A 13,680-nucleotide genomic window follows, 5' to 3' on the forward strand; every position below is an offset into this window, starting at 1 on the left:
CTCTTTGGGAAGAATGGAGACACTTTGAAGGTGACAGAACATACTGTCTGAGGCTACAGAAGGTAACATTAGAAAGCTGGACTACGGTGTTTTTAAGGGTATAGAGGAGGGTAAGAGTGCAGTGGCATGAATGTCTGAGGAATACATTATTTGGTGGCAGTTACAGACTTAGTAGACGAGTCTGCTTCACCCTGGGGCATGAGAAGTAGAAAACAACATTTGGGGAGCGGGAGTTGGGAAGCTGGTATCTGTAGCTGGCCCTGGAGCAGTGGGGAAGGGCCTCTGGGCCCTGCAGCTTGCTTTGCTCAGGGGAATAGCTTTGCTTTGGCATTGCTTTGTGAGTTCTGTGTTTAAAGAATCCAACTGTGCCCTGACGGAAGTGCCTGAACAGACTTGGGGCACAGCGTTCCTTCTTCCTGGGCTGGGGAGTCAAGTCAGCAGCCCTACACAGGCTCTTGCTCTATAATTGCCAAGCAAATGGACTGAAATCACTATTTCCGGCCCTCTAAATGACTCTCAAGAATGTCCAATTCTGTCCTACAGGGGGCACTCTGCAGCAGTCAGTACGATAGCTACTCTCTCAATAGCCATGCCTACATGACTCCTTGCACTAAGTGCACATTTGTTTTCAGGGCGTAAAAAAATTATTTGAACGTTTCACAAACGACACAAGAATTCTGACTGCTGTAGGTAGCGAGGGAAAATCTACCACTTGCTATGGGACACGTTGCTAGTACTGTTCTAGTATTCACATACTCATGGAGGTCCATTGATCTCACAGCAAGTAGCTGTTTTATAGCTGAGGAAAGTGAGGCCCGGAGAAGGAAAGTGACTTGCTCACGGTCACTCAGCAGGTTAGTGGCAGTGCTAGGAACAGACCCCGATCTCCGGAGTCCCACTTCCATGCCCTACCCACCTGACCAAATGCTCCATGGAAGTGGTGACTCAGAAATAACAACAACTAGCTTCTATATAGCCTTTTTCAGCTGTACAGCTCAAAGTGCTTTCCAAAAGAGGTAAGTATTATTCTCTCCATTGTATAGGGCGTTACTTGTTCAAGATTACAAAGCAGGTCAGCACCACAGCCAGGAATAAACAACCCAGCTCTCCTGAATCCCTGTCCAGGACTGCACTGTCTCCCCCAGGTCAGAGCTGAACCAATAACTAAGTATAGTGTTAGAGCAGCAGAGAAAGAGGTGAGCTGCAGGTGCTGTCCTCCAGATGAAATCTGAAAACACCCCCTGTGGTTTCCACTGGAAACACTATTGTTCCTCTCTCTTGAACGGTCATGCAGTGTTGCTGTTTGCTCTTAAACCGCTGCCTCCTTCCGCCCAAGAACCAGCTGCATTTCAGTGATGAGTGAAATGACTCTGCTTCCAATCAGCTTGTCAAGTTTGCCAAGCACTATGGGTGGGAGGTTCTATAGCATCCTTTTATTGCTCATTGTTTATTAATTGCTTTGTAGGTGTGATGGTCACAAAGAAAGTATGTTCATGGAAAAGACAGTGCTCTGTATGGGAGCCTGCTCTTTGGATGGGAGGAGTGTGTTGGCCTGGGGTTTTTATCAGGCCCATACGTAATGGACAGAAAATCATTTTCAAGGGCCAGACCATCCTCTGAGTGCCAATAAGTCAGAGCCTGTTTGGAAAGCTCTGTATCACCTAGCCAGCATTGTCCCTCCATGTCACCCTGCATGCTCTAAAACTCTCCCTGAGGGGAAGTTACAGGGATAACAGGTCAACCCATGGGAGCACAGCTCCATCCCAACGGCATGTCACGGAGGTAGGAAGCAGGACAGAGGCACATGGCCTCCGCCTGGCTGGATCCTCCCAGATCTGCCCTATTCAGTGGGTAGCACCTCTGGCTTCTTCCCCCAGGAGGCCAACGCCACCCCGCTCCTTTCCACAGTGAGGTGAAGAAACACAGCGAGTGCCAACACATGGCGTTTCCAGCCCCCCGACATGGAGATAACCTGCGTAGGGGGGACTATTTGGCCCAGAGAGCACAAATCACTTGGCACCAAGAGCCAACTAGGGAGTTACTTGTGTGTGTCATATACTACCAAATGCCAAACCTGGGAGGGAACTTTCCTTCATTCATCTCTCTCACACTCCCTCTCTCCTTCCCTCCAAGTGTCTGCCTCCCTCTCTCTCCCAGTCACAGCTGGAAGCCTCGAGGCTCTTTCAGCTCCCTAAAACAAATGACTGCATAAGCAGACATCCCTAGCAAATTCCACAGGCTGGCTCCGGTAGCAGTGCACCCAGTGCCAGCAGAATGCTCGTCCGAACAGGTCCCATAATGACAGAAAAGTTCCTGTGCCCCTCCTCCCATTCTCTCACCACTCCAAGGGACAGTCAGGTCCTCACCCATTGTCAGAGAGCGAGAACAGCCTCTGCTAGAACCTGGCGCTTGCCAGGCTTTGTCCCCATGGCTGTAGAACTACGCTGACGGGACAATAGTTTTCAACACCATTTGAAGAGGGCCATGGTAGACACCCAGTGGAAACACAGCTCTGTCTCCTAGTGGGCATGGCCCTGCAGGAGCTTAATCTAATCTACTGAGTGGTGATTAAGCCTTCCATCAGTTCTGACTAAGCAAGAACAAGGCAGGGGTCATGGCAGCTGCTCCTCAGAGCCAAAGGCCCTCACCATGTTATGGCTCCAGTCTTGTAAAAAGGACCCTTATGCTACGCAAGGCATCCCACCAGCCTGAGGGAGGGAGGGAGGGAGGGAAAGAGAGAGAGAGAGAGAGAGAGAGAGAGAGGGGGAAAGGGAGAGAGAGAGTGTATGTGTGTGTGTGGCTCCCCTTTGCAGAATCAGGGCTTGTGGCCATAAATTACAGCTGAAGACAGCTGCGATATATCCTAGAAGGTTGCAGTGCTCTCGATGACATCTGGCCTAGCTTCCTAGCTGGGGGAAGGATTAGTCTGTGGCATGGTTTGGCTAAGTTCTCAGAAAAAAAACACCCACGAAAACAAGGTAGCCATGCGCCAGCCTTGCTAGCTACAGCCATGTCAGAAGAGATCTGCTGTTGACAGACATTTTCAATACCTGATTGCTCCTCGCATGGCTGACGCTGTAGTGTGGAGAGACAGACAGACAAGGTCCTTGAGGGAGGTGAGTAAGCCTCCCCGATGAAAAACACTTTGTTTTCCCTCAAGACAAGTGCCTTCATCAAAGCAGTCAGGAGTATGGAGAACCTGATAAGGGAGGAGAGCTCCCCACCCCTCTTTATTTTTACAAATGGTTATCTGTCTTCCCCTCTCTAAAAGGCATTAAGTGACAATCAGGCCCAAGTGCCCATGGCTCTGAAACTATCAAGCCTTTTAAATAAACAAGGATAATTGCCTCATGGGCCTAATAAATCCAAAAGGGACATTGAGTAAGGAGAAATAACAGGAGTACTTGTGGCACCTTAGAGACTAACAAATTTATTAGTGCATAAGCTTTCGTGGGCTACAACCCACTTCTTCGGATGCATAAAGAGTGAACCATATATTGAGGAGATATATATACACATACATACAGAGAGCATGAACAGGTGGGAGTTGTCTTACCAACTCTGAGAGGCCAATTAAGTAAGAGAAAAAAAACTTTTGAAGTGATAATCAAGATGGTTCAGTACAGACAGTTTGATAAGTATACTTGTAAGTATTTTCACACTTGCTTCTTATCAAACTGTCTGTACTGAACCATCTTGATTATCACTTCAAAAGTTTTTTTTCTCTTACTTAATTGGCCTCTCAGAGTTGGTAAGACAACTCCCACCTGTTCATGCTCTCTGTATGTATGTGTATATATATCTCCTCAATATATGGTTCACTCTTTATGCATCCGAAGAAGTGGGTTGTAGCCCACGAAAGCTTATGCTCTAATAAATTTGTTAGTCTCTAAGGTGCCACAAGTACTCCTGTTATTTTTGCGGATACAGACTAACACGGCTGCTACTCTGAAACCTGAGTAAGGAGAGCTCAGTTTAAAATAGGGTGACCAGAGGTCCTGATTTTATAGGGACAGTCCCGATATTTGGGACTTTGTCTTATATAGGCGCCTAATACCCCCCACCCCCGTCCCGATTTTTCACACTTGCTGTCTGGTCACTCTAGTTTAAAAACAACTGAATACATGACGGGGGAAATCCAGGACAGCCCCATGTGCACTAGGAACTGGAACTCGGCTGTTCCAAGACAGGCAGGATGGTCCAGCGGTCAGGGTGCTGATGTGGGGCTCAGGAGACGTGGGTTCAATTTCCTGCCCCACTACAGACGTCCTGCACGACCTAGAGCAAGCCACTGCGCCAGAGATGAAAAGATGGAGATAGTCCTATTTCCATACCTTACCGAGGTACTGTGAGGGTAAACGTAAGAAAAATTGCGAGGCTCAGATACCATCCGGGGCGCCGGATAAAGTCCTTAGATCCATCTTCTGCAACACTATTAAGAAAGCAACTGGCACCCCAGCACTGTAGTGGAAGTAAAAATAGCTTTTCACCCTCAGAGAGCAACACGAATAGGCTAAGAGTTTCAAATCTCTGAAATCTCAGCCATTGATACACACTGGCTGAGGGCTCCACTGAAAAATACCTTGGCCACCACTCTGGTTCGTCCATCAGGGACATTTTCCCACCTAATATGTGAGATACAGCATGATGGGCAGTCTCTGCTCAAAAGAGTTTCAGGGCTAAGGGGATCAGCCCTGCTTCCAATAGGATCAGTAGGGAGGGGACTGTAATGAGACAGCAAGGAGAGGCCAGGCTGCAGGCCGGGAGAGAGATGCACTTAGCAGAGCTGTATGAAGGAAGCTTGCTCAGATGCCTGATTCTAGCTGGTACCACTCACACAATCACATACAAAAAGGTGTGGGATGTGGGTCCAGGAGCAGGAGGCTCCGAGTCCTGCAGCTGCCCAGAGTGGGCCAGTAAAACATTTGGGGGAGACATTTCCCCTCATCCCTCATTTAGGCCCCGTCAACTCCTCACTTTTCTGAGCCCTGAAATCATAAAGGACCACTCTAAAGCAGACTGCAGAACAACGCTGCCCTGGTTAGCAAGATCCTCACCTTCCCAACAGGCCAGCAGGTGTTCTGCACTCATTGTTACCTTGGTTACTAATGGGTACTTGGGCACCAACCCAGTCTTTTCCACAAGCCAATGAAACACAGGAGCGAGACCTGGTATTTATGGTACGAGGCTTCATTTCAATTTAATTCTCTAATAAAGCTGAGGTGAGGTCGATCCCATTTACGACCATCCCAGGCACAGGGCAGGGAAAGTGGAGGTTCCACCTCGGCAACACATTTAACGGCATTAGTGGCTTTAAGTCACGCCCGTAAAGTTGTTTTATTGACACATTTTCAGTGCTCTAATTGCTCAAGTCTCACTACAATTTGGGCGAATAGTGGGGGTGAGCTGGGGTGGGTCTCTTGACCCTGGAGAGTTCTAAACAGGAATCCTCCGGCCGGGAAAAGCGACCAGAGCGAGCCCTGAAGGGGACTGGCTGCCCTAGGGGAGAAGCACTGCCCTCTGCTGGGTGAAATGCCAGGCCTGCCCGTATGTTTGTCAGGTCCCTCTGCCGAGCTCCCTAGGGAGAAGCCTGCCTTTTCAGAGACAAAGGTTGTCAGGGCCTTGGTGACTCGTTAAGCTGGTGAGAGCGGTGCCTGTGTCTGTGCGCACGCTTTGGGTGCCCTTCCTTAAGGCCCTGATCCTGCAAAGAGAACAGTGCAGATGCACTTCCCCCACCCCCAAGAATCTATTAATTGTTTTTCCGATGCTGTTCATTAGGGGCGATGTAGACTCTTAGGAGTCCATTGACTTTCTGAGAGACGTGGGCTCCTAAGTCACTTTTGACAATGGAACTTGGACTCCTAAATCACTCAGGCACGTTAGAAAATTCTACCCCCAAGTCTTTTTATTGTATGGCTTTTTATTTCCGTCGCTGAGGAACAGTATGACATCTCTCCTAAGTCCTCCCTGGTCTGGCATATACTAAGGGGCCGCTGAATTTAACAATCCTTGGCACCACACCAAGACTCAATGCTCACCCTGAGTTATGGGTGGTGGGGTTCAGTATGCAAAACGGGGTCTCTCTGTGTCTTTATCCCAGTGACCATGGGTGCCTGGGGGGGGGGGGGGTGCACGACATGCTTGTATATAGGTCCTGGCACATTTAGCATCAGGAACTATCTACACTCACCCACCCTCCTGATCGGTCCAGCATTTTGAAGGACAGCATCAGTGAGATGCTAAGCTCTATCCAGATGGGATGCAAGTGAAATAACAAAAACATAGCTTCCATAGTCTCCCCTGACCCCGAATTAACATGCTAGCACCACTAGGCACGTGTGCAGTGAAGTCTGAGGGATGGGTTTGTGGGAGGCTTTCCTCGGGAAGATTGATAGGCCCGTGGGTCGGGTCGGTTACCATCATGACAACTTGTACATCCCCAGGGTTTAGCAGGGCACTTACGTGATTACATTTAGGAAGCCGTTCGTGGGTGTGGGTTGTCTGATGGCAGGGCAGGGAAGGAACGCTGTTCACAGCTAATAAAAATGGTAAAAGCCACAGCAGTGCCTGTATTTCAGACCCAGAATCTCATTCCTGCCTCCTGGAACCACAGTGTCTTTCTGACACTTTTATATCATTCTCTCTACTCAGCACCCTCGGCCAAATTCAATTCTAGCCCATTTTGTCTATGACGCTTTGAATATTTACTTAGGTATACACCGTGGATAGCACCATCCATTGACAAGCAGGGAGAGCTCATGGGAAAATTTACACAAAGCTCAAGAGCCTGACCAAGTTTCTGTTCAAAGACGGATCCTGTTTCCCAGGGGGTTCTTTGGGCACAGAATTGATCCCTGGTGAAGTCTAGTTCACAAGGATTTCCAGACCAGGTCAGATCATTAGTCCATCAAATCCATTATCCTGCCTCCAGGAGTGTCCCGTACCCAAGGACACAGATGAAGATGAATGGACCTCTCCGTGTGCATGGCGGGGAAAGAGGAAACATGCTTTCATGTCAGCTAATCACCCAGGATTCATCGATTTTAAGGCCAGAAGGAAACATGTTGATCATCTAGTCTGACATCCAGTGATTCCTACATCAAGGGCATGGCTTCTGGTTGAACTAGAGCATCTCTAATTCATATGAAATGTACCCCTCTGCAGAGGATCAGTCCTCAAAATAGGACTTAAGTGGGGCATAGCCCTTGTGCTGACCTGCCCAGGGATGAATTTCACCCCAAGCGATTAGTCTTAAAGATCAAAGCCACTTTTTCTCGGCTGAAGATCACAAGCTTCTGATTGGTGCCGGGCACCTCAATCCAATAGGAAAAAAGTTTGTTTGAGGGTTTTTTTTGGTAAGGATCTCTCATAGGGTGGAGCATGCATTTTTTCAGCAATTATGGAATGGCAAAAAGCCTTCCTGGAGCTAGCAAAGCTGGGGATCATTGGGAAAAGGCACCAGCCCAGTAATTCTCTCTCAGTTCTGAGGAAACAAAAACCAGCTCTGTCTCTGCCACAACAAACAACACCCATGAATGTACTGACTGGGGCATATTTATGCGTATGTGCTTATATAACCCACACTAGAAGATCACGGATCTTTGTCCTTCTTTAGTGACTAGTCCACAGAAGAAGAAAAGAGTCTACTAGCGCTGCCAGCTAGTGGCTCAAGTGGTAGAAAATCATGTTTTTAAAGCTGAAGGGGAAGTTCCTCTACTGGATGGACTTAGTACTGCGTGCCTGTGCTTCAGCCCTTATGCTACTGACAGAGGTTCTCTGCAGGGGCGGCTCCAGGCACCAGCGCAGCAAGCGCATGCCTGATGCGGCAAGCCGCGGGGGGGCGGCCTGCCGGTTGCTGTGGGGCAGCAGGCAGGCTGCCTTCTGCGGCGTTTCTGCGCGAGGTTCGTGAGGTTCGCCATCAGCGGCGGCTCCAGGCACCAGCGCTCCAAGCGCGTGCCTGGGGCAGCAAGCCGCGGGGGGCACCCTGCCGGTCCCTGCAAGGGCGGCAGTCAGGCAGCTTTCGGCGGCATGCCTGCGGGAAGTCCGCCGGTCCCGCAGATTCAGCGGCAATTCAGCGGCGGCTACGCTGAAGCCGCGGGACCGGCGGACCTCCCGCAGGCAAGCCGCCGAAGGCAGCCTGCCTGCCGTGCTTGGGGCGGCAAAAAAGCTAGAGCCGCCCCTGTCGCCGGTTCCGCGGTTTCGGCAGTAATTCGGTGGCGGGTACGCTGAAGGCGCGGGACCGGCGGACCTCCCGCAGAACCGCCACTGAATCCACGTGACCGGGGTGGACCTCCCGCAGAAACGCCACCAAAGGCTGCCTGACTGCCGTGCTTGGGGCGGCAAAAAACATAGAGCCGTCCCTGATTCTCTGCTTGTTCATGTAGTAGGGGACTCAATATTTGGAGCAGGAGGATCTGAGTTCTAGCTGTGCTGATAAGTTCTGAGTGACTATAATGTAGAGCCTAGAGATACTCATGAATTCCTAGGTGACCTTGGATTCAGAGCTTTCACAGAAGGGCAACCCTAGCATTATCAAATGACCAGTGATCTCGCTTTGCATAGCAGAGTTCTGCAGCCCCAGGTCGCTGCTGGAATGCTGCCTTTCTGACTGAGTGAGAGGTTGGTGAGCAGTATCCCACGGCTTTAATAACACACCCCTCAGCCATCCCAAGCGAGAGTGCCATTCAGTAACAGAGGCAACATGTTAGATCGATGAGCTCATCTGGTAGGGCACCAAGGCTGCTGCTTCTTACAGGCAAGTACAAAATATATTACGGTGTCCACCTGCCAAGTTTACCTGGGCCGAAGTTCCCCGTTAAATTTCCTGTCACTGTTTTTATTAGGGCCAATTCAAGAAACCCATCTCACACTCTTTTTCATCAAAGTCTGAAATGTCTTTTGGTGACATTTCTTGAGGGCTTGTAAAGGTCCCACATGGGCAGTGATGAAAAGCAAAGGCCGTTATTGTCTAACGTGCAGATCAGGTAATAAGTCAGGCCGCTCCAGTGAAAACTGCCACATGGATGGAGTCACCCCAGCCCTGAAGAGAAGCTAAAAGCTCTAGGGCTAAGGAGAAGGTCAGTTTCCTTTGTCTCTTCTCACTCAGCAGCAATATGGAAACCCTGGCCCCATTGCCATGGCAAAACTCCCACCGACTTGAAAATCCTGGCCCCATTGCTCATGGAGTCCATGCATCCAAATTCATTAACTAGCCCACAAAGGTTCCCAGGGTTGCTCTGAGGAAAGGAAAGATAGTTACTCCCTTCTGGGCACAGGGAACTGGAGTGACTTGCCCAGGGCCAGGTAGCACATCAGTGGCATACCCAGGAGAAAAGCCAGGGATTAAATTCAACCCAGGTGTGATTCTATTGACTTCAGCAGTGTTACACTAGGGATGTATTTGACCTCAGGAATCCTGCTTTGAAGACCCCTCTCCCTGCCACTAGACAACACTGCCATAGCTCAGGATAGCCTTGAACCCTGACAGCACCAAGGACGGATGAGTGCTTTATTCGCTAGGAGATCCAGGGGTAATAGCCATTCTGTTTATTGAATTTGAAAGGATGAACACCCTGGGCCTTTCGAGATGCTTGGTCCAGTAGGTTTTTGATTTGTCCCTCATTCACAGAGGGTATCCGTGGCATTTGCCAAAAGTAGCTGAGAAAGGAGCAGTTTGTGACAGGTTAAGAACCGCATTGCAGTGACTCACGTGTATCGATGACAGAGGGATTCGATGCAGATCAGCACACGGACATTGTCTCTGGCCCGGAGCTGCACCTTGCTCTTCAGCTCACTGTGATCTTGGAAAGAAGCAAACCATGAAAATAAAGAAAGAAGGAAACTCCCTCTACAACAGGACAAATCATCAACCACGTTAGGCTGTAAGCAGCACGTCATGGCTCCATTAGAGAAGTACCCCGCTGGTTTCTCATTGAAATGCCCTTTACCACTGTTGAGTGAATAGGAGGAAAAAGCATCAGTGAACATTGTGGTGGGTTCTGAATGTCCTTTCAATTTAGCCGTGTTTGCCTCCGTTCCCACATGCCCACCCCATGCTTTTCATAATCATTCGTGGAAGGCAAGTTTTCTTCATATGAAAGTGAATTTAGGGCCCATAACAGAGATTTGGCTGATTAAGAAATGAGATTTATTTTGGCCAGCAGCAGGACAGCTGATAAAGAATCAGAGCCACCCAGGCCGAGAAAGTACTGTGCCATTCAGACAGTGAATTCACACAGCTATTCTCAGAGAAGAGTTCTCAAGGGCAAAACACATTAATACGAAAGCCCTGCCAGCAAATTCCAACTGGCAAACAAATGAATCAAAGTCGTGATCTGCTGTCCATGGACATTGTGCTTTCTGGAGAGTCAGCTGGGAAATCTGACGAAGTGGGTTTTCCCCCACGAAAGCTTATGCTCCAATACATCTGTTAGTCTATAAGGTGCCATAGGACTCTTTGTCGCTCTTAACTGGGAAATTGTTCACTATGAATAATTCATCCAGCTCTAGCCAGCACCAAAACCCACGTAAAGGTCTGATGCACTGTTATCTATAGACAGGCAGGAAAAGCAATGAAATGTCTGTAGAGTTATAAAATGCCATCCCTTTATCAGACTGCACCATCCTATGGTAGCAGAGAGGACTGTCTGTAACCCTGTGTAATACAGTGGCAAAGTGCATGCCATGCCTCCATTAGTGGCTGGTCTGCTAGAGCAGAGGTGGCAAACTACAGCCCGCGGGCCACATCCGGCCCGCGGGACCATCCTGCCCGGCCCTTGAGCTCCCGGCCGGGGAGGCTAGCCCCTGGCCCCTCCCCTGCTGTCCCCCCTCCCCTGCAGCCTCAGCTCACCGTGCCGCCAGCGCTCTGGGCGGTGGGGCTGCGAGCTCCTGCCAGGCAGCGCGGTCCTGCCAGGCAGGGCACCGGCGTGGCTGGCTCCAGCCAGGCAACACAGCTGCCAGTCCTGGTGCTCTGAGCGGCATGGTAAGGGGATGGGGCGCGGGGGGATTGGATAAGGGGCAGGTGGTCCCGGGGGGCAGGCAGGGGACAAGGAGCAGGGGGGATTGGATAGGGGGTGGGGTCCCGGGGGGCAGTTAGGGGCAGGGGTTCCCGGGAGGGGGCAATCAGGGGACAAGGAGCAGGGGGGGTTGGATGGGTTGGGGGTTCTGAGGGGGGCAGTCAGGGGGCAGGAAGTGGGAGGGGACAGATAGGGGGCGGGGGCCAGGCTGTTTGGGGAGGCACAGCCTTCCCTACCCGGCCCTCCATACAGTTTCAGAAGCCTGATGTTTGCCCACCCCTGCGCTAGAGGATAACAACCTACTGCTGCTGCCACCTAATGGAGTTACTCTGCTAGCTCAAGTGGTAGAGGCCTGTATGCTACTGACGACTCATGCCAATGGGTGGTCGTTACACATGTTTCAGATGGAATAGCCTCCATGAAGCAGTCAGTGGAGTTCCAGAGTCCCTCACCATGCTAAACTGGAAGAGGCTCCAGTGGACAACACTCACCGATGTGGACGTTGGCTGAAAACTGGTAGATGCCCGACACAGTTGCGGTGAAGCGCCCAGTCACCAGGTTCAAGCCTGATCCCCGGAGGAAAGCTCCTTTGGCCAAAGGCTATGGGGGGGGAAAGAACAGCAAACCTTGAACTGTTGAACAAACCCCCCCAGCAATCTGAACCATCGTTATCTCTACCCATCGCAGGGAGAAAAAGAGTGTGTGAGCGAGGAGCAGATGAGTGTGAAGGTTGGGAAGGGTTTGCCAGGCCTCTCCTTCCCTAGAAACTTATCCTATCATGGGCAGGGCTCTCCCTCGGTGTGGCTTTAACGCCCAGGAAAGGGGAGGATTTAACAGAACCAGTCAGTATCAGGTTTAGGGCGGCTGAGCTCTGTGCAGGTTTCCCCCATGCAGCTCTGTTAATGCACCTTGGTCCGGACTCTCAAAACGCCTGCTATTCTAGTACTGTATCCCGCCTTCCAACACCAGCTTTGCCAATGCATCTCAGTCCTTACCTACTGCCACCCCCTCTTCCAGTCCTTGGGGCCCCTTCGCTCTGCCAAGGACTGACGTCTTGAACTTGTAGCACCCCCTACTGTTCCAGTCCTGGGACTCCCTAGTTCTCCCAAGTCTCCTGACCAGCCTTACCCCTGCTACGGCAGTCCTGGGTCTCTGCAGTGCCAAGCTGTGTGTGTGGGTTTTGTGATGCAGACACAGAGGAGACAATAACACAGGGCCTCCAGAGGTTTCCTACCACTCTAGGCTTTGATAAGACAGGACTGATTCTCTTGTGCCAGCAGCGCTGCACAGCCTTGCTGAGTTCTTACGGAATCTATATTTAGCTTCATTTTCTTCTGAGTTTGGATCCGAGAGGAAAATAGCGGGCAAAACTCGAGCAAAGCACAGCGTCTCCCGGTACAAGGAAGTGGTCTCAAGTCAGACTCACAGCGGATTATCTGATTTAAGCTAAAATAAACTCAATGCGACGTGTTTATTGTTAGTTTTGGCCCACTCAAGATCGGTTTGGCTGGAGTCAGGGAGAATCAGAAACAGCTTTGATGGGCCAACAAAGCAAATTACTCAGAGACTCTGCCTCCACCACAAGGGCATTATGTGAAACTTAAATGCGTCGGGACAAGCGCTATCACCATTGCCCCTGCAAGGTTTATATAGCACCATTCTAGCTGGCAGAACAGCTGCTGGAGTGTCCTGGTGCTTATATATGTAAATACATGCACCACATCTAAGTTATCTGTACACACATCCGGACCCAGAGAACTAAGGAACCCTGACAGAACTGAATTGCCTGGTATTTGTGCTTATGACTTTACACTAGTAGACCTCTGTTAGAGAAAGTCTCTCTCCCCATGATACACTGCCAGAGTTGCCGTCACAGCACTGATTCTAGATCCCCTTCAGTATAACAAGGAAGAGCTGTCCAACAGAGGATGTTCTGTAAACACCCTAAGGACCTCAAATGCCCTCCCGCCCCTAACCAAAACAGCCGGGAAAGGAACGCCAGCTTTCCCAGTGCACTACAAGGCCTGTTTGTTTGGCCTTATCTTTGAGGCGACATAGCAGTGGCAAACGTATGGGCATGCTGGTATTTGTATGAAGAACTGCCGTGTGGTAGAAGGGTTGACCCGATTGAAACATGCATTGGAGTTGGTCATTTTAAATCCCTGGCGGAGCATACAGAGCCTGCGAGGTCTTCTTATTGTTTCTAAAGAAAAAGAAAATAAAAACCGATTGAAACAAAAATCATTCACCGCATTTCTCTAGTGCGAGTCACTTGTATTTCCTAGATCTCAAAGCGCTTTACTCTCTCTGATGCTGGTTTTATATCAACGCTGCCCTGGAGTCTTTGACAGAGTGACACCTGAACTATAGTGCTGTAAGTGAGAGGAGAGTCAGCCCCCGTGTGTGTAGGTAGAACTGTGCCTGGGAGTTTCTCCATTCCTTTCTCATTAAAGCAATTAAACTAACAGAAGAAGCAACTTAATTCCAAAACCACTGGCTGAATTTGGAAGGCAATTGCAGGCACCAGTAAATTACTGCTGTTAAAACATTCCTGTTTTTTCATGTCCTCTGCGGCTTTGTTACTCTTTGTGAGGGGAAACAGACAATATGGAATGTTGGGAAGGAAGAGGACTCATTGGACAGTATGCTTCAGCAAACGCCACAC

The 13,680-nt window shown here is 50.0% G+C and overlaps 1 protein-coding gene across 1 annotated transcript in view; it reads right to left on the reverse strand.

The window, feature by feature from the left end:
* C1QTNF12 (C1q and TNF related 12) overlaps positions 1 to 13,680 on the reverse strand; it is a 45,311-nt gene that overhangs the window by 4,436 nt on the left and 27,195 nt on the right. Inside the window, exons 5-6 of the mRNA XM_065421483.1 lie at positions 11,507 to 11,615; positions 9,710 to 9,800 (exon numbers count right to left, since the gene is read on the reverse strand). Coding sequence (XP_065277555.1) covers positions 9,710 to 9,800; positions 11,507 to 11,615 — 200 coding nt within the window. The remainder of the gene's footprint in view (positions 1 to 9,709; positions 9,801 to 11,506; positions 11,616 to 13,680) is intronic.

The sequence above is a fragment of the Emys orbicularis genome, chromosome 22, assembly GCF_028017835.1.
Source record: "Emys orbicularis isolate rEmyOrb1 chromosome 22, rEmyOrb1.hap1, whole genome shotgun sequence".
Taxonomy (NCBI): domain Eukaryota; kingdom Metazoa; phylum Chordata; order Testudines; family Emydidae; genus Emys; species Emys orbicularis.